At 37.3% G+C, this 26,094-nt stretch overlaps 1 protein-coding gene across 4 annotated transcripts in view; it reads left to right on the top strand.

Moving 5' to 3' along the window:
• Positions 1 to 26,094, top strand: part of SHOC2 (SHOC2, leucine rich repeat scaffold protein) — a 65,432-nt gene that overhangs the window by 26,875 nt on the left and 12,463 nt on the right. For all 4 annotated transcript variants that reach the window (XM_027692223.1, XM_027692219.1, XM_027692220.1 and 1 more), the window contains exons 3-4: positions 12,178 to 12,315; positions 24,740 to 24,870. In XM_027692223.1, the coding sequence (XP_027548024.1) occupies positions 12,178 to 12,315; positions 24,740 to 24,870 (269 nt within the window). The remainder of the gene's footprint in view (positions 1 to 12,177; positions 12,316 to 24,739; positions 24,871 to 26,094) is intronic.

The following is a 26,094-nucleotide window of genomic DNA, read 5'->3' as shown; positions in this document are numbered from 1 at the left end:
TGTTCGCTTTCCAGTTCAGTTAAGTACACATAAACTACTGCTTCTCCAACTGCCCTTCGTTTAAAACTTCATAAAATTATGCTCTTGATCATACAGTTCCATTATTAGCTTAATTGAGAGTAGTCAATACCTTGTATATATATATATTTTTTAAAACAACAAAAGTCATTTTTCTTCATCTGTCATCTTAAAATCAGATATATCTCGTTTTCATCTTTGCTTTGTGCTTTCACATGTTGTGTCTTTAGAGCCCAAATGGTTAAAAAAAAAATGAGAGTTACAGGGGCATTTTTCATTTTAAGGTTTCTTTATAAATCATTTATGAAGTGTTTCAAGTTATAAACACATTATGGGCATGTTACAGAGGGGTGTGACCATGGTAATACAAGGTAGAATAGGCAGCTACATGTTATTACCATGGGCAAGCTGTTGGGTGCTGTAACAGTTAATAATGGAGGTTAATGATTTGTGTAAGTCTCTACCTTTTGTAAGTCATGAATATATTAATACATGGACTCTAAATTGACCAAGTGTTGTATGCATGGCTGATGATTCTTATGACATTTTAATGAATAGTATTTGTTTTTCCAAACATTGTTACAAAAGTTTGAAAGATGGTGAAATAGTACGAAAGTGGCTTATTAATTTAAATGGTTTATTACAAAAAGTATGCTGGACTAGCTGTATATCAAGAACTACTAAGCTGTTCCTTTTATGACACTGTTCCCCAGCATTGTTTGAACAACATATGTGCCCCATAAAAGATTCTGTCATCAGTAGGTTTTTTAATGTGTATCACCAGTTTTTAAAATGCAAGCATAGCTCAATCCTTTTGAGAGGAGGGGAAGCATAAACTTCATGCAGTTAAGAAACTACTTTGACTTTCTTCAAATGTGGAAAAAAACTTGTAAAACACTGTGAGTAATAATTCCCATGCCCTGTTTCTAAAAGCTGATGTAGGACTTTTTCCTGTTGTCCAAGCCAGTGCGTGAGTATGTTGTTACTGAAGTTGGCCCCTGTGCTCGCTAATTTTGCAAAGGTTGGGAAATGGTGTTGTTTGTATCCCTAACAGATTTTTCTCAAACCAGTAATGTTTGCCTCTTTCTCTTGCCCCTTGATATGAAAGATACCTCAGAGAACATGTTCTTGATGGCAGGAACTCCTGGGCTTGTCTGAAGCTGCTGATCAATTAACAGCAGCGTGCGGCACAGACGGCGTTGTGCATGATAACAGGAGTGAAGAAATGCAGCGAGACTCTCAGCTGTGGGTCTGAGGCTTTGGCTCCCTGTAGCAGCTACTAGAGCCACAGAAACACTTTTTTGCTAGGCAAAAATGAAATGGTGTGTTTTCTGATCCACGTGATTTTTGAGTTGGCATGAGCATCTCAGCAATCCTGTGAATTTCCCATGGGAGAACGAAGGAATTATAATTTCCACCTATTTTGACACTTCAGTTTCAGTTCAACAGCCTTGTTGAATCTTTTGTTGATCAACAAATCACACTGGAAATCATGGGCTGATGTTTACCAAAAAACTGCATGTTTTTACATACATTGAAGAAATTGTGGCCAATTTAGCTGGTTGAGCTGTGCTGTACAATTGTCAGTACTGTACCTGGGTCTGTTTGTGGCTCAGTTATTCAATGTAATCTAGCAAAGAGCCATCCTTTGAGGTTCAACTGGGGATAGTACTGCATAAATTTAAATGAATACTAGTATATGAAGAAAAAAATTTTGAGATGTTGCATTCTAATGTTTGGTGTTGCACTTTAGAAGCTTTTTGTAGGTGTGTTTGACACTGCAAACTTTGTTGCTGGAACATCTTTGCTTCTTAACTAGTTTGTTTGCAGAGTATCATTAAGTTTACATTAAAGTGATTTCTGTATGTTTTCATTCACAGTAGCCTTGAAAGAGATCATGTGTAACAATTTAATGGAGAAAATTAGTAGGTACATATATCATGAGTATGTAACTTGCTTGTTTCATTTGTGGTTTTTTTATTGTCTTGGGTGTGTGTACAGGCAGTGTTCTCAGTTCTCTATCAAACCCTAGCTTGAGAACATTAACTACTTTACTTCTGTCTTTGTAACCAGCAGTTAGTCCTGCCTTTCTTTGTATTGTGATAATGCTCATATTCCTTGTTATAAATCAGCACCTCATTGTGGAAGGCATTTTAGAAGCCCAAATGCAAGAGGACTGTCACCCTTAAGCAGAATTTTGAAGGGAAACCATGATGTTCAACAGAATCCTTTTTTATTTAAAGTAAATTTCTCTGACTAGGTTGCCTGAAATTGAATCAACTGAAAAATAAAATTAATTGAAGTTTAAGTAACACAGATAATTTCAACTGCCAAGACACACAGAACAGGCATTTGGAAATATTTTTCCTCAAATAGTAAAACCAGATAAGATAGTTTCACTTTTGTAATTGATTTCTACTCACTTTCATGTTTCTTTGTTTGAAATATTTGAGTTGAAAACACAGCTGAAAAATGAAACTGCTGAGGACTGTATTTCTTATTCTCTAGTGGAATTTCTCTATTTCTTTAAACACTTGTCATTTCTCTACATCTTACATGTGCACTGTAAAAAAACCCTTGCCTTTTAAGTCTCAATGCTTTTAATTCCTTGTATGTTTTATAATACAGTTTCCAGATACTACATGCAAGCAAACATTCACGTTATCGGCTTGTAAATAACACAGAAATTTTTGTTCTGCAAAGCGGGAAGTAAAATAAAGCCATTATCTTTTATAAGGCAATATCATGTGGAGCATTTCAAATTCTTTGTAAAAATACCCCATTGTTCTAAGGCCTAAGGCTCACAATGGTATGCTAGTGTGCTTGTTCATATTTTTAAAAATTCAAAGCTTATGTAACCCACTGACTTGTGCAGCGAGGAAGAGTCTTGCAGCAGTTAACTATGATGTGTTCATGTTGCTGATCTGGTGCACAAGTTAGTTCAATATAAATTTATAGAGATGCTTATCTAGAACATCTGCTGCTTGCTGTGCAAGCGTATGGTATTAGTACTTGTTAGAAATAGATTCCTTTTAGGGAAACCTGAAACTAACTGTAAAACATTTCTTAAAAGTTTGAGTGAAGGTAAAACGTTGAACAAAATGTTGTTTGCAAAATGTACAGTTGATCAGATTTCAAGTGGTCCTGGAAACTGCTTTGCAACAACTGACCTGTTACAGTGTGTGTGGTCTTGAGGAAAACCTAGAAGAGGTGAACCTACCTGAGCTACTGGGAAATAAGCTGAAGTTTGGCTCTATTTTGGGCTTCAAACTGTCTTTAGTTAGTTAAACAACACGAACTTAAGTTAGGTAACTACACTTGAGGAAAAGTTGCTTTGCATTTAAAAAAAGCATTCTAGTGAGAAAGAGGAAGTGTTATTATCTACAGTTAACAAACAGATGTGTGTGTTTCTGGTATCTTTTTCCCCCAGGATTCAGTACCTCTCATTCCCTTGCACCCAGTTGCTTTATTATAGGTGAGCTTTATTTTAGGTAGATGCCTATCAAATAATTTCTACTAGTCATTTATTGGACTTGTCTTAACACTTTTCCAGCAATGTCTACATTGCTTCTACATTTTTAATACAATTGAAATTATTTCAATAGACTGTAGTAAGCTGAGGTACTGGATCAGCATTGTTGTATTTTTAAATATAAATAGATTTGTTTGAATAAGACCTAAAAATACTTAAAAATCTGTTTAACTGAAAACATATTTCAAGGTTTATGGGTTGTTTTTTGCTGGGGGTTTTTGTTTGTTTGTGTGTGTTTTTTCATTTTTGTTTGTTTGTTTATTTCTTTGGGATTTTTGTCTTTTTTTCTTGTCCAGCCAAAAACTCTATTCAGGAGTAGGTGAGTTAGGGGGAATTTTCATGAAATGGCTGTGCTGATATTTAACAACTTCATGATGCTGAAAGGGGCAGTATCCATTCCCCTTCTCAGAGCTTCCCAGCTGCTCACCCCTGAGCTGTTCATTGGTGGGCTGACTTATTTCACTAAACTGACAGAAAATATTAATGGTTTTGCTGCTTTTGTTGTCTATTACTTTAGATAGTTGAAATCAGTGTAGTTTCAGATAAGACTGGAACTGGTGTAGGAGGAGTGGGAGAGCACGAACTGGAACAGGGAGAGCAGGACGGCCACTTTGCCAACACTGAGCTGTTGAATCAGCTCAGCTCACTGAGAAGCCTCGCAGGTAGGATTGCTCATGTTGTATAAAACCATGTGAAGTGCACTGATAGTGGTTTGAGGAAGGGTGGATTGCTGTCTGTAGAGAGCTGTCAAAAATACATCAGATTATGTTTTCAGAATCTCGTTTTCTTCCTTTTTCCCCTGCTTTCCATGTCTTGTACCACAAAACCCTCTGTAGCTTATTGGAGTTCTGGTAGCATCAGCTCATCCCCTCCTTCCTGAAATAATTTTTTGTTATGTTTTTCCATTGATGGAAGTTTCTTGATGGCAAAGCAACTCTGTTTTGCTCTTTGTGAACCTAGCCTTTAATTGCATCCTACCTGACAGTGGTGATAACTTGTTTGAGTGCATCTTGCCCAGTATCCTGCTTCTGACTGTAGCCCTAAGCAAAGTGCATAAAAACAGGGTAAGTTATATGAGGCTTAACCTGACTCCTTGCCCATATCCAACTGTTTTCGTATCAAGGATTTCCTGAGTCTGGTGCAGCTTGTCTCTTTAGTAATTCTCAGTACACTCTTCTTCCATAGGCTTGACCCTTTTTTTCCTTTAAACTCCTATAAATGCCTTTCATCCTTAGCAAGGTCCACAAGTTTGCTTTGAATGCTGTTCCTGACTAAAAGGTCACTGTTACGCAGATGTTGAAAAAAAAAATACACACACACACACACACACACACACACACATATATATATATGTATATACACACCAAGTGCAAAGCAGAACTTACCTATTCACTTGGTTGTTCAATCTCTGGTGGCACCCGTGAAATTAAACTTTAATGAAAGGGTTTCCATGTGAAAGCTTTGCCAAAAGACAGTCTGGAGGGATAATTGTGGAAACGAGTTCACAAGGTGGACACCATCCTCATCGCCTTATCTGGTAAATTGTCCATTCCTCTGAGATCAAAAAGTTGAAGATTAGAATGGAAGAATGTGAATGCCTTGGTGAGTCAGACAGTCAGCATGAGAGGGATGAAAACCAGAGGAACTGTCTTGGGATGAGGCCAAGCAAATGTTTCAGTTTGCAGGCTGTTACTTAAGCAAGCCTTTTGCATTTCTTGTATTTGGAGTTTTATTGCATTTCTCCATGTTTCGTTGAAGGAATTGTTCTGCAACAGTCAAGTTCATAATATTTTCCTTGCAAAGACAAGGTTGCATCTTATACTGGTTTTGAATATTTTTGTTGTCTTAGCACACACAGCTCAAATAGAAATAATATTGTCAAATAGAACTAATATTGTCAACATGGTTGAAATGACATTTGCATAGTTTCTGCAAGTTTCTTGAGTCTCCAAATATTGTATTTTCTGTCTGTGAATGCAACTCTTATTCTAAGGAGAATCTGGTCAGGGCTGTTCTGAAAGGGAAATATTTTTAGAATGTAATTCGGGGAATCTGCCTACACCAGACTTGGAATGTCTTTGAGACTCTCTTCTGTTCTTCTCTTCCCCCATCTACCAATATTTAGATCATTTGTGGTTTCTTCACTGCTTCGAAACTCTTTTTCATAACATGTACACCTGTTTGGTTTTCAGTAGCATAGACAGTGAACCAGATGTGTTCATGAACCACATGAGTTCACATCTACTCACTCCATGCTGAATATGGTACCTCCTTATTAAAATGACTTGTTAGTAGAAAAGCTTTTCAGCGGTGTTCTAAATTTCATTTCCCCTTTTTATTAACAGACCTGACAATATAGAGAAATGTTTATTTACATTATTTGTGTCTAAGATCTCCTTTTTCTGTTTCAGCAGTTTGAAGGAAAACAAGTTGTGCTTCTTAGTTGACCTGTTAATGTCTGCAAACAGTGGTTGGGAATATTTTTATATATTTGTATTCTAATATGATAAAAGCATGAAGTTGTGAACAGAAGTGGAATAAATATAGGCATTAATACGTGTGTGTTGTTCCCTAGAAGTCAGAGAAGATCCAGTTTGCTTATTTGATCCAGTTCTGGTGGTTTTCTTGACCTGCATGAAAGGTTTAGAACTTGATTTTGGCCAGCTTCAGCTTTGGTGTCTGGGTTCTGATTCCTGTGAAAGCTCTTGTGGGGATGCAGTTTTGTCTTGTCAGCAGTCAAATTCCTCTTGATTACATTTTCTTCAGACTGGCTTTAGGATAATGATTAAGTAGTCCTGCCTTTTTGATCTACTTGCAGAGCTTACTGGGATGATGCCCCAAGTGTAATTCCAGTAAATACTGACAGCTTGTTAGAAGTCCAGCTTTTTTTTTTAATCAATGCTGCAATTATTTTAACTGTTTGAATACTTTCATAAGTGCTGAACAGAGGGAAATAATTGCTTCCCTCAGGCTGCCCCCTTGCTATTGTAGCCTGGTAGGTGGTTAGCCTTTATTATTTGAGAGTTTGTTCCACACTCAGAATGGACAGGATCCCAGATGTTACCCCAGATGCAGCATCACCAGAACCCCCGGTCCTTCCCTGCAGAGCTGTTTCTCACTGGCTGGTTTGAGGTTGTACCTCTTTACAGGGTTATTCCCTGCTAGATGCAAGACTTCACTTTTGTCTTGGCTCTCAAATGAGGTTCTACTGTCCACCTCAAACCCTGCCTTGAACCCTTGCTAAGACTGTTTTTTCTACATTTCATGTTTGAGATGTTGTTTGAACATGTTTTTAATTTTATTTATATTTGTTACTTTCAGTTATAAACAATAAATAAAAAGTGTTTTGCTGTTGTCTTGTTGAAGCTTGTTTTAGACCAGATTTTGAGTCTTTCTGTTCAGTTGAGCTTAATTTCTGTGTTTTTTGATTAGTTCCCACAACTAGATCCTGTTGTGCATCCTGCATATTGTAAATAATATTACTGTGCTTATTTTTTACTTACATGAGTATTTTAACTTTGGTACATAAGTTACTTGTGACCATATTAAAATTTAATTATTTCTACTCAGTAACTCTTCTGTGTAAGTTATAGATGTGCAGTAATAATTCAGAATAGCTCTGACTGCTTACCTGTTCTTTTAGATAGTTGGTAATGCACAGCAAAGACCTCAGGCTGTCTGTCAAGTGATTTTATCACTCAGATTTTATCTAGAGAGAAAAGATTCTGAAACTGTAAAATTGTTTTAAATTTTTTTTTTCTAAAATCAGGACACTTGTTCCAAAGAGTTTTATAGATTGAAAATTCTTTTTCCTTTTTTTTTTTTCTTTGCCAGCAGAGAACATACAAAGTTGCTTTGTAACTTGTTCCCAACATTGCTGATTTGGGATAATTGATCTTTACAAATGAGCTTCCAACTAGTGTTCTAACACGCCATCCTGAAGTCCCACTAATATTTGCATTCTCCTCTTCCTTGTACTTTCCATAAGAGTCTTGATCCTCTTGCTGTGTCATCTGGCCCAGGATTTATCATGTTGTGAAGGATTTCATAATTTTCAATCTGCTTAAGCATGGGAAGGCCCGGCATTAATCCAGTGGAAAACAGGCTACATTACAAATTGTGTTTGCCATCCAAGAGTGGTGCCCACTGAGTGAATTAGGAGATGCTGAAGCCTCTTTTGCTATTGACCTATATACTGTTTCCATGCATGACTGTTAATTTGTGTGTACCTTAATATTTTTTTAAGAAGCTATATTTTGTGTTTTAAATGGCCAAAAAGAATTTTCAGAGTTATGTAAGTCAGGGCATGTAACCTGGTCCTCTTTTCGTAACAGGCTTTCAAAGCTGGCTATGAAATGGGACTATAATTCTGCCTCATTATGCAGAAAATATTAGTCATTTCATAGTGCTGGGCTTTTCAGCAGGTATATTTAGCTTTGTTGTACTATAGCATTTATTCTTTGTGTGTATGAGAACAACAGTGATGTGATGGTTCACCCCACCTCTCTTAAGGATTCTTGAGATGAATACTTAGCTGTATTTTTAACAAGTTTTTTAACTGGAAAGTGCTTGGAGTACTCACAAACTGTTTTCTCTGAGAAATACCTGTGCATTATGGGAATTTTTTATCTTGTAGAGCCTTTTAAAATACAAATTTTTAAAAACTACATGATAGGATGTAACTGACTGTTTTATGAAAGTTATGTATAGAGAAACTGTTTAATGTATTTCCTAGGGCATTGCTTCTACTTTAAAATCTTTATTCACCACTGTGAGCTTAATTCTTGTCTGTTTTGGACAAAAAATAGACAAGAAAAAAGTTAGTTCATTTTACCTGTGGTTAGTATTTCCCTAAAATAGTACTTGTCTTCCTGCAGTGATTTTGGGTGTTTGAACAATCCTTTAGGGAAGTGATGCTGGTGTTGTGTCCTGTTCACATGGTGAACAGGAATGGATTTTTCTTTAGGAAACTGCTTTCTGGTTAAGGCTGATTTTGACCTGCAGCACGTTTCTAGCGGACATATTTCTGTTAAATCAAGATACAAATGTGTTTCAGCAAAGTTTATGAAGTGCACCAGAAAAGTGAAAATGTTGATTCTTTTAATATGAAAAAGATCATGAGCTCCTTGCTCATTAGCCGTTTTCCTTTTTGTACCTCCACAAATGTTTCTTTTGGGAAAACTTTCATTTTGATTTTGACATATGCTTCTTACCCTGGCAAAACAAAAATGCCAGATTTCAGTTGTATCTTGGTGAAACTTATTTTCACTTTTTTTTTTTTGATAAGCATTTCCTTCAGTACAATTGCTGCTGTTTGGACAATAAGAAGGACACTTCCACTCACTGGAACATGGCTCCTAGGAAGAGCATTATGCAGATGGCCTTCAGTTTGGCCTCTTTGTTCTTGCAGATCATTATTTGTTGTATAGATTGTTTCTGCCATGTGTTTATCCTGGTGTAATTTCTGACAGAGCTGCTGTTGTTCAGCAGTGCTGTGCACAGTGTGTTCATTCACGGGACAAGTCCCAGCTGTCAGTCTGTGGGGAAGGAGCTGCCCCTGTTCCATAGACACTGGTCTGGCAGCACCCCCTCCGTATCCAGAGGGGTTCTCATCCCTTGTACTGGGATGTTTTCAGTAGTGCTGGTCATGTTACCTGCAGTGTTCCTGGTACTCACACCTCTGTGCGTGCATAACAGGGAGCTTCTCACCCAGGAAAAGAGAGTTTAAGGAGAAGACAGGGCAGATGGTGCTGGTTGGCCATAGGGCGTGACCAGCATTGGTGTGTAAGGGACTGGACCCTTTTATTTCCTTATTCCCCTCTTTTCCCACACTTGTGCTTCCTAAACCACAGTGATTCCTCCCTTTCCCCTACCCTAAATGTTCCATAGCAACTCTTACCATCCAAAGTTGTTCTTCCTTGTACCTCCCAGTAGATGTTCAAGCCCCGCATGTGTAACAACCCTCAGTCTGAGGTGCTCTGAAGAGCTTTTCCATTTACTCACCCTCATGGCTCTCACCCATACTTGGACAGCCTGTATTTAGGTTCTCACACCCACAGCTGATCCTCTCTATGCCCTTGTATGTGAAGATGAGCCTCCACAACATGAAGTAAACATATTTCACCTTGTTAAGCATATGGGATGTAAGATTTTTTTTCCATACGTTGTGGGCAACAACAAGAGAAATGCACCTCGAGTGCTTTTTGTTGACTTGCACGCTCTCTGTATTGTGTCTCAGCAAATCCAGTTAAAGTATTAAAGGAATTGCAGTGCCAACAGCATTTCATCTCCCTTCTCCTTCTACTGTTAGAGGGAAAAAAAACATTTTGGTGAAATGCTGTCAAACCGTAAGTATTCTTATGTCCAAGAGTAAGATCCCTTACTGAGAAATGTGAACTAAAAACTGATTATTACAATACCTTTGAATTTGCTTTCCTTAAATCAGTGTATTTCATGACAGGGCTTTAACTTTTGCTTGATTTCTGCTCTAGAGTCTAAAATTTGTCCTCAATCTATTTTAACATTCCAAATTTTTATTAAATGTAATAATATTAAGCATGGCTATCCAAATTAGACCATAGTGTCAGCTTGCCCTCAATTGACTGAAGAGACATTGGCATCCCTTTTCTTGTTTTCCCTCCCCAGAATTAGCTGGTAAGATGTTTGTTTCGAACACGTAGCTTGCTGTTGTCAAAGTTTTCAGCAGGTGGAAAAATGAAGTGCAGCACATGTCGCTGCAAAAATCCAAGTATTTCTTCAGCTTCAGCAGATGTAGAGTGGGAAGAGTCAAGTAAATGAGAAACTGGTGCGATGAAATGAAATTTATGCCATATTTCAAATTTGACATCATTGGTTACGGTCTGAAGCGAAAACAAGTGAAAACAGCAATCATGAAGTGAAAACTACTGTCCTGAAGTGTTTGAAGGTTCTGGAGTTATCTTAGTAAAGTTTTCTGGGGCTCTTTTTTTTTTGTTTGTTTATTTTAAGGGAGGGATGTTTGTCTTCTTCAAACTTTTTGTCCTCCTTCTATTGCCTTCTATGCTTTGCCCATTTGTTTTCATGAGTAATAAAAAGATGCTCCTGCTACAGACCATTAACTCTTGCTCAATTTTTTCTAACATTTGCTTTCTTCTGCATGTTAATGGCATTGACCTGTGTGGTTTATGCAGTGCTGGATACAGCAGGTTTGACTATTGGCTCTGGTTGCCTGGAATCACTTGAATGCTGTGTAAGGGAGAGGACACTCACAGTGATGGAGGAGCTACTTAACCACCACCTTTACATTTCCACTTGCCTAGTTTCTAGAAAAACATCCCAATTTGGATTAATAAATGCAGGAAATAAGATCATTTATATGTTAACAATCTAATAAAAATGGAATAATGAAGCTGTTGAGGTTGACTTTTTTCCTGGCTTTTCACATTTGTTCTGTGATATGTAGTAAGTATTGTGGCTACATGATGCCTGCAACTCAATATAGAGTCTGAATTCATAAATATTTTATGATTTACTAAGTCACTAATTGTGATTATCTGCTGGTCTAATGGGTAGACATCTGACTCTACACATCAGAACTCGCCCAAGCTAGTCCTGCAGGCCTGTGGGAAAATCCTTAAAGGATTGTGTCAAAGATACACCACAAGCTTAAAAATAAACATTTGCTCCTCAAATGGCATTTGCTCCATTTCCAAGTTTGTTACTCACTGAGTCATGCTCTAATACACAATGCAGTGACCTCATCTTTACTGGATAGAGTTGAAGCTGTTGGAATCACGTGCATTAATTTCACCTCCATCAGATGCAAAAAATGCGAAAACATACACCTGTGTTCCTGTGCACAGTTGTTTGGTTTTTTTTTTAAACCCAGAAAGGTTTTGCTCAGAACACAGTGTATTTGTCATTAAAACAGGTGAAAATACTGTATGTAGAGTTGTGCCTAGCTGTGCTTTTAAATTTATGTGTAAATGTTGGTAATGAGGCAGTTCAGTGTAAAGTAGTTCTAAACTCTAAGCAAATCCAAACATTTTTTAAGGTTTAGCAGATAAGCCTTTTATTTCAAATTTTATTTGCTATAGATTGCTTGCATACACTTTACTTGTCATATTTTTTTTTGTGATGACTAAAAATAATTAAAAATAACACTCAGGATTTTGGATTATTTAGGTTGTCAGCCAAATAATTTTTATGTATCTTAATTGTTGATTTTATGTCTGAAAGTAATTATTGGTATAAAAACAGATCCTAATTTCTCAAAATTTAATACAATTCATTTACTCCGTGGTGTTTTAAACTTCTGGTCAGCCTGAAATAAATGTGAGGTATAGGTTTTGTGCTTGTATACCATAGCTTGAACTGTTGGAAGAAATCAATCAATAAATAAGATGTATTCAGAGAATCTATAAAAGCTTTTTCTTAGTTTTTTCAAAAATATTGATCATGTTTTAGATCTGACTGATGAAACTATGGTCCTGTAATACTTTATTTTACATGTGTAATTTTATAGAGGCAATAGCTTTTTTCCAACTTATTCCAATATCTGTCTGATTCTGTTAATCTCTGTGTGGAGGTCATTATCTAGAGCTGTACATTAAAGACCTTGATGTTTTGGTTTTCTTGTGTGCATTTAGGTGAGTTGTGTAACCTCATAACGCTGGATGTAGCGCACAATCAGCTTGAACATCTTCCTGAAGAGATTGGAAGCTGCACACAGATCACCAACCTTGACTTGCAGCACAATGAGCTCTTGGACCTGCCAGAAACCATAGGTATGTGTAGATGCTGTAGAAGAGAAAATAAATCACTATTTCAAAATGTTCAGTAAGAGGAATAAATTTAAGAATGAGTATTTGGTTGGTGACTGTAGAGTGACTGGTGTTCAGCTTAAGGCAGCTTTACACTTGAGAGTAAAAGCAAGGTGTGCCTGTTACCTTAAATGTTACCTTAAATTGTCGAAGAGTGAGAATACAAAAAAAACATCCATCACTTCTGAATCTTAAGGTGTTCTATGGTTATAAGAAAATGTCTATTGGTTCTTTGTTCATTCTGTAATAAAACAGCATATAAAGAAGTGAAATGCTAGAAGACTTGTAGTTAATGTGTAATGCTTTGGCAGATAGTTTTAACTAACATCTTTGCTAAAAAAATAGAACTAAAATCATAAATGTTTTAAATTATATTATGTGCTTTGGTAGAACATCTAAAAAACCTTCCAAGTCCACAAAATTATCATGCTCTAATGCTATAGAATACATGGGGTTTACAACTTACATTGGGAATAATGGACTAAGCTAAACACTGTTTCAGAATCTGACATAGGATGAAACAACAAAATATGACTTTTGCTTTTTCACTAAGTCAGTTTTAGTCACATGGCAGAAAAAGATGGCTGCTGTGATTAATAAAGACAAAAACCAAAGCCATCATGATTTTAAGCTGTCTTTGTCACCAGAACATACTCAGAAGAATGGATGTTATCAGTTAAACACTATTTAATGTTGAACATCTCATTAATGTACTTGAATGTATAGTAAAGTGAATGAGCAGAAGTGCGAGGAACCACTTAACAACACTCCAGCTTTCCTTCTAGCAGTAAATTATTGAGTGTGGAGTTACTGTTGCTTTTTGTTGAGAAAGTTTGACCTGAACACAGTTTTACATTGATGATACATCCACTGAAACTAAACTTTTTTCCTGGATTGGTGGTATTTTCAAACTCTGGAGATCTCATTCCATCTGGAATTTGCATCTAGCTTACACAATTCATAAGCACAACCTTTATATTTACGGGTATTTTGTAAATCTAATTGAAAGTTGTTTACATAAAATTTATTGTAGTGTTTGTGTTGTATTTAGGAAGCAAGTTCTCTGGATAAACTGCTAATTATGGGGAAAATTCTCTAAGCAAGTGTGAGATTTCTGTTGTCAGGGCTTAGAGACTGCTGTTGTTGATTCTTGTGCATACAGTAGTACAATATACTAAGTTGTTTAGTGACTGGCAGTCACTGAGCTTCTCAGAGGACCAAAAAAAAATCTCAGTCGTAATATGCTGCAAGACTGTGCTTACGGGGGAAAGTCTTTGGGTAGGAGAGGCGGTTGAGTAATTTGTGATGGATACGAAATTGGTCACTATGCAATCAAGATAGTTTCCACTAAACTTTCTTCAGAAAGTTTTTGTAAGCTTAGGTGGTTTCTACTGAATCAGGTTCATATCTGGTTGGACTGGATTTTTGCCTATTTCCTTTGTTTTGTTTTTCCCTTGCATTGTCTTTATAGTGTTTTGAAGTTACTTGTTTTTAAATGTATGTAGTTGTGTAGTAACATGCTTATCTGAGCTGAATATCAATGCTTTAGAGCTCAATAAACCACCAAAGACAGCTGAATAAGGGTAAGAGACAGCAGTGAGCTGTGGTGTCATTAACCTTACACTGGTTCAGTTTTTGCTCCACTGGAAAATACCTCTTGTAAAAAGTACATTAAAAAAAAGTTAAGTATTTAAATAAAAACTTAAAATCGGAAATCAGTGTTTGTGCTACATACAGTTCTTAAACAGAATTTAATACTGAAGGGAAAAACTTTAAGTTCCATCTTAAATGATAAGGATCAGCCTGCATTTTTGCATGTTGCAGAAAAGGCAGCCGTAGCCAGTTCAGCAACATTGGCTTTATTTCTTAGTCATTGCAGTTTTGGTTCAACATATTAAAGCAAGTTGTGGCATGATTTTAGATTACAGCCTGCTTTGTGGTTAGAATTGTTCAGCAAGAAACTTTGAGTACTGAGAAAAACCCAGCGAGTCACTGGCGCGTGGCCGCCTGCGTGCGCAGCCGTGGGGTGGCCTTTCCAGCTCCTCCGTCTCTCACTCCAGTTTCTCTCTTCCCTGCTCATGGATACCTACCTGGTCTTTAGCACAACTGGCTTTTCTTGCTGCATTTACATGCTTCCAGGTTTCAGGATGCTCACAGTACATGTGCTGCTAATGTTTCCCCAGTTCAGTCAGACTGCTGGGGGGTTGCAGACCAGGGCAAAAAAGACCAAGTACATTTGCTTGTTATCAATATTTAATGTTCTGTGAGCCTATGAGCCTCCTGTTATGGACCAGACTTTCCATTACTGCCAGGTCTGTCCCCTCCTCCCCCACTGATACCCTTTTGATGGAGGCCTCTTTTTTTTCTTGAGAGGGGTGCTTTTGTCATGCTGCTTTGAAAATCAAACAGCCCTTCTCTGTTTCTCCCTCCCCACAAAAAGGACTCCTTCCCTCATCTCCTGTTTCTCCCTCCTCACAAAAAGGGCTCCTTCCCTCATCTCCCTCTTAAAGTCACTGCTGGACTAACTGTGGTTTTGCCACAGAAAGATTTCTGGATCTGCCAGATGAAAAGAAAAAAGCTTGTTTTCTAACTAGCAGAGTGTACTGAAATGTCTGGAGCCGAAGGGACGTTGGAGAGTGACATGCAGGGGAGTGGCAGGGAAGGGATTATGCATCAGCAATGATTACAGAGGTAGCAGAGCCAATATACCCACTCTGTAAAAATACCAAGTTCTTGTTTCAACTAATGCTGTAGAAGCACACTTTTGTGCAGTAACAAATGTCGATTTTAGATATTAGTTGTCAGGAAGTGACCTAATGTCTTGCTTTATAGATACTGGCTTAATACATTCATATCTGTATTTCTCTTGATTGAAAATTGTAAAGTACTTTTTATATTAGATCACTTCCTGTAAGAAAAATGAGCTTTGTGGAATGGCTTGGTGCATTCCAAGAGTCTCAAGTCTAGAATCAAAATCATAGTGGGATCTTAGCTGTTTAGTGTTTTAATTGCAGATTGTACCCCCCTGTATTGTGGTGGTTTTTTTCCTTTTGGGGGGTGGTGGAATTATTATCTACTTTTGTTTACACAGTGTCTTATCTCTGTATACTTAGCTGGCACACTAATATTCTCAAAAGATATATAAAAAAAGGTGAAGAACATACCATTTATATTAAAATTATTAATTGAACTTTGAGACAGAAAACAAATTTTGGGTGGAGTAAAGTGTTTTTTAGGATTACAAGATAGTTTAGATAATTTTGTTCTGCAAATACCGTATTGTGAGTATTTCCTCTTTGAACTTATAATTTTAGCATTCTGTACAAATGTGTTCACAACTTCATACTTAAAAGAGCAGAAACACTTACTTGAGAAGGAATTACAGCTTTGAAAAAAAAAAGATTCTTCATCTGCTTTGTAATTTTCTAGTTTTGTGTGTTTACATGTGCAGTTTGATTATAGTCAAATGTTCCATATTCACGGACATTTAAGGCAACAAACATTTTAATAAGAAAAAGAATAGTCAGTTGTAAATGTTCCAAAATTATACTTTAAAAGCACAAAAAATTCCGTCACTGGGCACACTTTCCATTGTCTGATGTAGCACTGTTCCTAAGAGATGGTTAGGAAAATGAGAGGCATATTTACAGCGCTGCACTACACTCCTGCCCTTCGCTGTGGCACATGAGCTCAGAAGCTGAAATCACAACTCTCATGAAAGCAAACATTATGTGGAGTAGCTTTACCTTTTTTGCAGGTTGAAATTGTGCTCCGAACTAGGCTTTTAAAAGTTTATCCCCAGTGTACCTCTGAGAGCACTGGAGTGCTTTTTAAACATGGAGTTGATAATACATGAAGCGCTGTTGACCAGAGCCAGACACATGTAATTGGAACAGCTCAGGTTATACAAAATGTGGTTGAGAGCTCTAAGTCCCTACAAGAACAGATATTTCTGCAGAAATGTGGAACTGCTTTAAAATGATATTTTAAATTTGGCAGGCTTAGCAAAAACGGGAGTCTTATTCTCAAATGTCTGAGCACCTGCAGCGCCCTCAGTGCTCAGGGGTGATGTTCATACACAACTGATGGGTTTGATGTTATTAATTACCACTGTTCTGATGGAGCAGAGTGCAGAGGCTCCTGCTCCAGCTTTCATGGCAATATCCATATTCTTAACATTTAAGTACATGACCTCGTGCTTTGGTCTGTGAACACTCCGTACTTTGAAGCATTAAGCCTTTTTCCGTAGGCTCACATTGGGAGATCTGATCAGCATTCAGTGCTTTGTCTGTGGTTTGTTCTTGGACTATGCTGTTAATGAAACATCTTTAATTGGATTCTGCTAGTACTGGGCAATTGCAATAAGCTCAGCCTTTTCTTTATATGAAAGCAGTGGCTCCCACTGTTATACTCTAATTTTGCTCTTATTATAAGCCTTGTCTAGTTCTCATGGTGGTCTCAAAAGGAAAGAAGCTTCTGGTTCTTGTTGGCTTTAATTCTAGACTTAGTAGGTGTAAAGCAGCAAAATTGACTGGAAAACCGCAAGTGGCGGGAGAGGGTAAGTGGGAGGTGACTGCTCTCTGCATCCTCCAAGATTGGAAGGCAGGAGTGAGGCAAAGGTGTGGGTTATTGACCTCACACTGGTAAAAAGCAGATCGTGCGATGGGTAGGGAACATCTGGATCTTGGTGTTCCCACAGGTTGCTGTAGATGATAAAAACTCACAGGGTGATGTGGCAGTTATGCAGAAGAAAAGTATAACATCTGGGAAATTCTAAATTTTTAATTCTAAAGTTGGGAAGTCACTGAGCCATATGCTTCTGAATCTTCCCCCAGCTCTTGAGGAAGTTTCGGGATGTCTTTTCCCCTTTCCTTAGGTTCTTCTCTTGGTATCTGGTGTTTGGCAGCATTTTTTTTTTAACTGGAGGGAAGATACTAAGTGGAATGCTGGTCTATGTGCATTAATTCTTACATTCCTTAATTAGCTAAAATTATGAATGTATATTTTTGTGTCATACATTTTATATGTTCGCTTTATATAGTAGGGCTGACTTAAAAAATTAAACACATCTTTCACTTGGGAAAGGTTAATCTTACTGCGTTGCCAGTTAGGTCTAAACTGCTCTTATAATGTGATTTACATTTATATAAATCTTTAATTTCACATAAAGGCTTTAAATAGTAATTTGAAAAGGGAAAAAAAGACTACCAATGAAAAATTAAATAAATTTCAGTTGCTTTGTGTCACTGCTTGCAGGATGACTTAAGTAAAATGCAACACTTCCATTGATAGCCCAGAATAAGGTCTGGGTCAAATACTTTTGAAGGTCAAATAAGGTCAAATACTTTTGACTCTGTTGCAGTATGAAGTGGTTTTGTATTTTTGTATCATTTTCAGCTAATGATAATTTCCCTTTTTTGTTTTCATTAATACATCTCCAATGCAAAGCCAGTGTAGTTAAATACGTATGCATTGTTTTCTTTAAAGGTTAAACTGGCTTCTGTTGGCTTATCAATTTTGAGTTTATTGATTCCATGTGTATCTATGAAAATATTTTTTATTTTGTATTTTGGTTGGATATTCTTCCTGGTAAGATTAGGATGGGGACAGTTTATTTTACTGAATGTGTGTAGCATCACATGGTAATTAGTCGCAGAGACCAATGTGTACAGATATATTATAACTGCAGCTCAGCATTTTCAGAATGATTTGTATACTGCAGAACGAAAAAGCCTGTAATCTTATTTTCTTTGTGTGAGAAGAAGGCACAAGGGAAGAGTGATTCAAGGGAACACATCAGAATTGAGACAAGCAGGTCTGTGAACTACGTGCATTTTGATGCACGCATATTAAATGAAGTTTAAGTTGAATTTTCATTGCTTAGACAGTTTCAGGAACATGTCACTAAGAGTTTGTGCTCTGCCTTATGCAGGTGTCATGTGTGTTGCATGTCAGGTACTTGAACCTCTGTTGCTCAACTTTAACAAGCATCTTGTGTGCACCTTTCACACATATGCAGTCAGCAATGTTATAGTCTTGAATCAGAGCTGGAAAATAACTGGCTGCTGATATGGTCACACTTAAGCCTTAATCTTGAAATAATGAGGGAAAGCTTGTCTTTGGATGATACTGTTAGACTGAAAATAGGGAGAACTCTGCTCTCTTCAGATGGCATTTAAACTAGGAGGGGTGGTAGAGAGTAATTTTAAATTCGTGTTAAATAGCTTTCTAATAGATAAAATCTTTATGAGAATTCCTAGAATTTGTGTAGGGAGGATAATGCGCTTTGGTTTGAGCAGGGCAAAAAATGATGGACCCTGCTGACCTTGGTAATTTGTGAGGCCTACACTGGCCTCATATATCAGGAGGTATTAAGGGCTGAAAAGAAAAATTAAAATACGCTAAAAACCACTTTACTACTAAAACAGTAAAATTAAGTCCAATTTTGTTTTGTGTTTAACTATACTTTTGCATTTGGAAGAGTATAATTACATTTCATGCTTTGGCTTTAGTAGTTGATAGCAATGATCAGGAGGGTTTCTCTTCTCTTCTGCAGTTTTCCTGAAGAGTGTTTGCCCTCCCAGCCCCATCACCCTTCTGTCACCATTCACTATTTCCCTAAAGCATCAACCTGTAGTCAGAGCGTATTAAACATTAGGGATGTACGGAGTGTAGAAAGGATTTGATCTGTCTCAGATGATGATTGGTGACACGAGTTTAAATTCATACAAAACCTATAGGCTTCAGTTTAGGAGGGGGTTGCCCCCAGATCAGATGAATGATTTTGTTCTCCTTTCCTCTGCAACAAGATCGCTGAGATCCCTTTTGGGGTATCTTGTTGGACCAGTCACTTAGTGCTATTGCCCTGTTGGACGTTGGCTTGTGGAATGCAACTGAAGGTTAAAACACTTTATCTGAAGCCTTTGGTTTTACTCTGCAGCTATCAGGGGAACCAGTTTGCTTTCTGATAAGAGATTAGATTAAACATGCCAACAGCTCCTTTCACCTAAAAATCTGCAAAACACTTAAACAGTTGTCACAGAGTATGGCTGACATCTGGAAAAACTAGTATAGAGTAAGTACAAAGTGTAATGCAGGCATCTCCTGACTCACAGCTATTTTAGACTAGGAGCACTGCTGCAGTATTTGAATGTAATGTTTAATCTCTATCCATAGCTGGCCATCTCTAGCCTGTATCTCCTATACAATTTGAAATTCTTTTAAGGCCCGTAGGTCCCACTTCCTTTGCCATATACTCATTGAAGTTCTTTTGGCTTTTTCTTTCATACTGTCATCTTTATTATTCTCACTGCAAGATCAATGCCATGTGGTGTATTATATTTAATTCATGTGTATTTTTTTTTTTTTTAGCAACATCAGGGTTAATTTTTTTTTAAAAAAACTTCTAATTTTGGCTGTACATCTTGCTTTCTATTTGCTAAAAATGACACCTGGTATCTTTTGTATGCAAACCAGCAGTTTCTCTTTGTTAGAAGAAGATCCCTCACTGAATTTAGTGAACACGTTACTCTATGAAGTAACGTGTGGTCCTGTAAAACATGTTCTTTAGTAGGTGGCTACTCAGTGTGTGCCAACTTGAGTCAAATCAAAATCTAAGAATATTTATAGAATTTAGACCATCAGAAATACTTACTAGCGCCATGTTGTGTGTAGCAAGTTCTTGCAATTTTCTATTGCGTGATGAGGTTAATTTCTACTTTTGATTATGATCCTGTGGAGTTTTGATGTGCACAGCTCTTGTAAGTCCGGTTTATGTTTTTAATGCTATCTGCAGAAGTTTTCTCTAGTGAACAGATTTTTAATTGACGTGACGTTTTTGGTTTATTTAGAAGAAAGCAACTGATCCTGATAGCAAACTAGCTCAGTGAACTAAGTTCTATGAAACAGAGTAATTAATCTATCTTTTAGTAATGCTGCACTAACATTTCACAATAATAATGACCCTTCATCTAAGGATTGGGAATTTGAAGGATTATTTTAACTAAGGGAGGGAAAGGAAGAGGTGTGGTAAACCTCAGAAGAGAGCATTTGTCATTCCCTTTAGAAGCACTGGTGAGACTTTGGATTAGGAATTTGTATTTCTTTGTTATCCAACATTCCAGTTCTTTTTTCTCTTGATTTTGAAATATTCAAAAAAGAGATGTATTGTTTCTACTTGGTGAACCACTTTAGGTGGTCTTTCTAAAATGTGTGTTTTTTTTAAGTGTGGTTTCCTGCTTTATTTCCAGCCTTTCCTTTGTTTTGGGATTGGCAAACACCTGTCTTTCCTTTGACTATTATTTTTGAGGTACCTTTAATAAAGAATTTAATTTAAACGATCTATTTAGAGTCCCTTTTATTGTAGTAGAGTCTAATTTAATGTTTCTGGATTTGCATGCTTCCAAGTATTTTTAATTCATTTCTGTGTAAATGAAACAGCTAATCCTGAGAGAAACATTCAGTCACTCCAGTGAAGGGATTGTGAATTCTGTGCTTAGGTTGCTTCAGACCTGAGAGCTTGGCCAAGGGGAGCCTGCTGTTGGGTGTTAATGCTCTGCTGGTGCGAAAATGGACCGGAAAGAAGGCATCTGTGTGAAACCTGATTCCCAAGAGTCACTGTGCACACCAAAAGTTGAACTAAAACAATTTGTCAGTGACTTTCTTGGGCCTAGTGTGAGTTTAGGGCTTAGTCAGGCTTGACTATCTTATTTTTAGAAGGACCAATGAATAAGGCAGTTGAGTTTACAAGGCTTTTTGTAATGAGCTCTCTAAGAAAACAAGTTGGAAGGGGTTTTACTTGTTGCTTTTCCTGCTCTAGTAGCTGCTTTTGGCTTGTGGTTATCAAACTGTCATGTTGATGAACATCTAGTTCTGTGTTTTCTGAGTCACTACCTGCAAGGGGATGATGTTTTAAAGGAGCTGCTGAGGTATGGCTTCAGTGACAAAAGTACATCTGCAAATGATCCTGATGACAGTCTGACTGAGTTGATGATGATCAGTTCTTGCCTTCCATGCCTTTTTTCTTAGCCTTAACCTGACAGCAGAGTACCTGATGTGCTGCCATCCCAGAAACCAGTAGCTGAACTGGAAATGATGGAGATGAGTGCAGGCACTGTAAAGTAGCTCCAAATATGAGTATCAGCTAGGTAACCCTGAGCTCAGGGAGCTGTAAATGGGATCACTTGATGCACAAGGTGTGCTATTTAGCAACTTGTGACAGCCTCTGTTGTAAACCAGAGTTTGTCACTTGGTCTTTGTGTTATCCAGCTGACCAGCAGCTGGCCTGTGGACCATGGAGCCAAAGATTAACATCATTGTTCCAAGCATTCATTAAAAAAAAAAAGTAAACTTCAACACACTGAACAGAGGGAAGAGTTCTAAGGGTCATCCTGTTTTGTGAAGACAAGACTAACATTTGTCTTGTCCAACCCATGAAGATTAAAACTGATAAGGGTTTCTCACTGCATTCACAATGAGGTGTGAGTATAAACTCTGAGGATGAAAAGATACGAGTCTTGTTGACAGAGACTAAATGGCAATAAATTGGCTATAAATAAATTTTGGCTTGAAATGAGAAGGTGACCTGTGCTGCCTCCATCAGCTCGGTGCAGGACAGTCCTTCCAGGAGCAGTGGGAGGGATGCTACTTTATGAAGCTTCAGCTGAAATCTTACTGGTTTTGTTCTCAGGAATTAACTGTATTTAGTGCTGTGGTGTGTAAAATAGTCCGGAGGAATGTGGTACATGCAGGATGTGTCTTCTGTTATGCCTTTGCATGCCTTTCCCATGGAGGAGAAAGATAACTAGTAGAGAAACAGTGATAAAGTTCTATTAAGAAATGCTACTTATGATAAGAAAAAAATTACTGGGAGCTGCTATTTATGCCTCCTTTCTGATAATGTCATGAGGATAGCCAGCGTGTGTCATTCTCTCCTGGAAAATTATGGTACATTTTGACTTTCTCTAATGGCTGCCTTGTTTAATTTTTCTGAAATGCCACATTGCTGTAGGAAGGGAGCCATATACATACAACCTGTGCTCACAATCTGGGAACTGGCATAGCAATGTTGTATTGCTAAGCAACAGTTGGCATCATGCTGTCTACTTCCCTGCTCATTCTTTTTGCCTGAAAAAAAACAGATCAGCATCTAACTTAAAGTTTTAAGTAGTGAAAAACAATAGTAGGTTGATGTCTTATTTTGTGTAAAGTTTGTTATTACTTTTTTAGTAAAGCATTAAATAACAATTCAGAGAAATACAGTCAGGATGTGTTTTGTTCATCCCTAGGATGGAAAATCCTAGTGATCTTGGTGCCTTGCAATGGGATGGTTGTTGTGTGAAATGAAGCCAGTATTCTATACAGCCAGGAATGCCAGATCTCACAAATATGGCATGAAATAGCTAAGCTATGTACCAATGTGCATCTTTGTGCTAGTGGATTGTAGCATCAGAATAGGTCTTAATTATTCTCTTTAGTACATATAGGCATCGTAGAATTTAACATGAAAAGATGAAGGTTTGTGCACTGGAGAGCAATATCGATAGCCCTGGATTTTAAATGTGGGGTTTTTTGGATTAAGTGAGGATTTTCTTTTTTGCTTCTGCAAAAATTAATTGTATACTTGCATAGAAAAAAAGTACTTAAAGAAATATAAATAAAAATCCTAATAGGAGATACTACTAGTTAAGTAATGCTGGGTGACTACCTGGTTTGACTTTTGTTTAGTTATTGATGGTACTAAGTAAAATTTGTTGCCAAGCTTGTTAGCTGAATGTCAGATATGCACTGAAAATTTATCCTCTTTTCTTTCCTGATTTGTAAGATGTAGATAACTTTTGTGCTATATAAGGGGTTTTGTGGGTTTTGGTTTCCCCCTCCTCCCAGTATTTTGGGGGGGGAGGTGTTAGGTTTTTTTGTTGTGTGTTTGTTTTTGGTTTTGGTTTTTTTTTTTTTTTTACTTTCACTGCTCTTGTGACTCTTCATTTTGGTAACTACAGTGAATCATACAGCATTCCCAATTTCCAGTTTTTATTAACTACATTTCCAGCTATTTGTTGATGTAGGGACATTTTTAGAGTATATTTTGACCAAGCTCAGGAAAGAGATATTTTGCTACTTGCTTTGTTGAAAATTTTCCTCTGTCTAGCAGACATACTCTACATTTACTTCTTCCTTTGCTGTCTTCCAATAACCTTTGTATAAATACATATGCGTAGACATTCATACAGCCTTTAGTTAATGAGTAGTTAGACTGTACATGTTAAGATCCTTCAGATTTCGAAATTATTTCTGGTTATTCATGCTGCTGTTTGTTAAATCTTATGTTTATTTTCTAATGTGTCTGTCTGGTACTTCAATTTGCAGAACAAACATGTTGTGCCATGAGTGGTTGTAAAAGCGAGTGTAAAATAGCAAATGTTTTGCAAGGAACTGATAGTGTGAACGTTTTCTCAAGCTCCAGTGGTGTGAATTACACATTACAGATGAGTTACAAATTACAGACACCTTTTCTGACTGTAGGGATAAGCCAGAAGACAAGTTTCTTTGTACTATTTGCCAACTGACTTTTCAGTGAAGTTCAAGGTCTTATTACCTGCAGGAGAGGCTAAATGCCCCAGTACCCTGTAGTTCAACAACATCCTTAAGCAGTTGATTTTGGTCTTTAGTACTTCTCAGATGATAAGAGCTGGGGCTAAAGGGAGCTTCAGATGGGAAATTTTCAAGTTGATATTTTTTCCTGACAGAAAGACATATCAACCAGGACCATCAGCCTGGCAATATTAAAAAATATTTTTACGTGCATATTGTCCAGATTTTTGCGGATTCCCTCCAGACTTTCCCTTCAGTATCACTCAGAAAACCTGGAAGTTTTGGGTTTTTTCCTATCACTTTTTAAAACCTTTTTGCTACTGGAGCATGGTAAAGTTTTGGTTTTTTTTTTTTTTCCCTGTAGAGGAAATTGTTTTGCCAGGACCTGAACTGTATGATGTACGCCCAAGTTCTGGTAATATGAGTCATGGCATTGAATGATACTATCCATAATTGGAAAAAGCAATTTTGGGGACATCTGGAAAATGATAGCCTGTTTTGTTGGTAGAAGGATCAGGATAGAAGGACTTCTACAATAGAACTTAAGCCTTGCTTGGTTACTGTATTATGCACAACTTCAGAAGACTATGTAATATGCACAATCTACTTCTGCATGGTTGACTTCAGCATTGGAAAGCACTGGAATCGATGTATCTCTTGTTTTGGGATAATAGTTCCCTTTTGCCATATGAAATTTTGAAGTGTAGAGTGTGAGACAACAGAAGAAGCAGAAGTCAAACCTTATTCCGTGCCTCTGTGTGATTCTAACAATATATTAATACCTGTTTTCTACCTGTAGGAAATCTGTCCAGTCTAAGTCGCCTTGGCCTGAGGTACAATAGGCTGTCAGCAATTCCGAAGTCTTTAGCAAAATGCAGTGAACTTGATGAACTGAACTTGGAGAACAACAACATTTCTACTTTACCAGAGGTGAGAATTAGAAGGAGTGGACTGGGGAGGCAATGCTGCTGTAGGGCATTGGTGTTTTGTAAGGGGAGTGGAACACGTGAAGTGATTTTGTCTTGCATCCTTACTCTGAGGAATACCCCTTGTTTTAATCTACACGTGTGTAATGTGAATTATTGCAATTCTGTACATATTAGGTATATCATATTAGTATGGAAGAACTAATGTCATACAACTTCGGTCAAAACTGGGAGCAACACAAGATTGTATTTGCTGTCTTGTCTCTTTAGAGAACCTTAAATAATGAGTCCAAGTTCCCCCAGTTCAGCTACATAAGTGTTTGTTAGTGTTTCTGTTTTATGAAGCATTAGTACCTGGAAATAATTGCTCTGATAACAGAAAAAGAGATTGATGTGATTGTTTCTTATCTTGGATATTTATTCCATTTCTTTAGAACCTTTTAAAATGAAGATTTCAGGACACAACATAAAGTTTATAGTCTCATCTGTTTTAATGATGATCCAAACTGCTTTCCTAAACTATCATTTCCACACCCCACAGTTGTATAAATTACTATTACAAAATGAGTTAAAAGGTTGTCTAAAGATGGGTATAGGGAACTATACATAGAAGAAAAAAACCAAAATGCATTTGGAGTTAGGCAAAGTACTTATAGTAATGAAGTGCAGTGAGTGACTACTTTTCTTCAGATATATTTCTGAACTCCGCAGTGATAGACTGAAAACAGAGAATTTAATAAGTATTTGGGCAACACTATAATTTAAGAAAATGCTACTGAATGAAAGCGACCAGGGCTTTTAAGATGAGAACTGAGCTAGCCCACCCCACCCAGAGGTGTTATAAAAACAACTATGGCATAATTACAGAAAGCTGATGTGAGGGAAGATTACTTGCTTTAAAATACCTTCAGTTGTAGTACAAACCTCTTTGTGACTGTGCTGCCTTCTTCAGGTGTATTTGCCAACAATATGTTAACACTTAAGCTGCTACCTTGCACAAGTACATAGTTTATACTGTGATCTGTTTAAAATAAAACATGCTGTGCTATAATACAAAGAACTGTACTTGTAGAAGAAAGTTCTGAATTTCAAAACATAGCTGAAGCTGCTGACACAATGACTAATAAATATTTTATCTTAAAAGGACGGGCGGGGAGAAGGCAGCACTGCCACAGCTCTCATAGATGTAAGAGCATTGTTCTCTTTGTACTGCCAAAGCTCCCTTGCT

The sequence above is a fragment of the Neopelma chrysocephalum genome, unplaced genomic scaffold (assembly GCF_003984885.1).
Source record: "Neopelma chrysocephalum unplaced genomic scaffold, ASM398488v2 Primary Assembly neopelma1_85, whole genome shotgun sequence".
NCBI lineage: Eukaryota > Metazoa > Chordata > Aves > Passeriformes > Pipridae > Neopelma > Neopelma chrysocephalum.
Note: the sequence above shows the minus strand (reverse complement) of the source record. Positions and strands in the feature narration are given on the sequence as shown.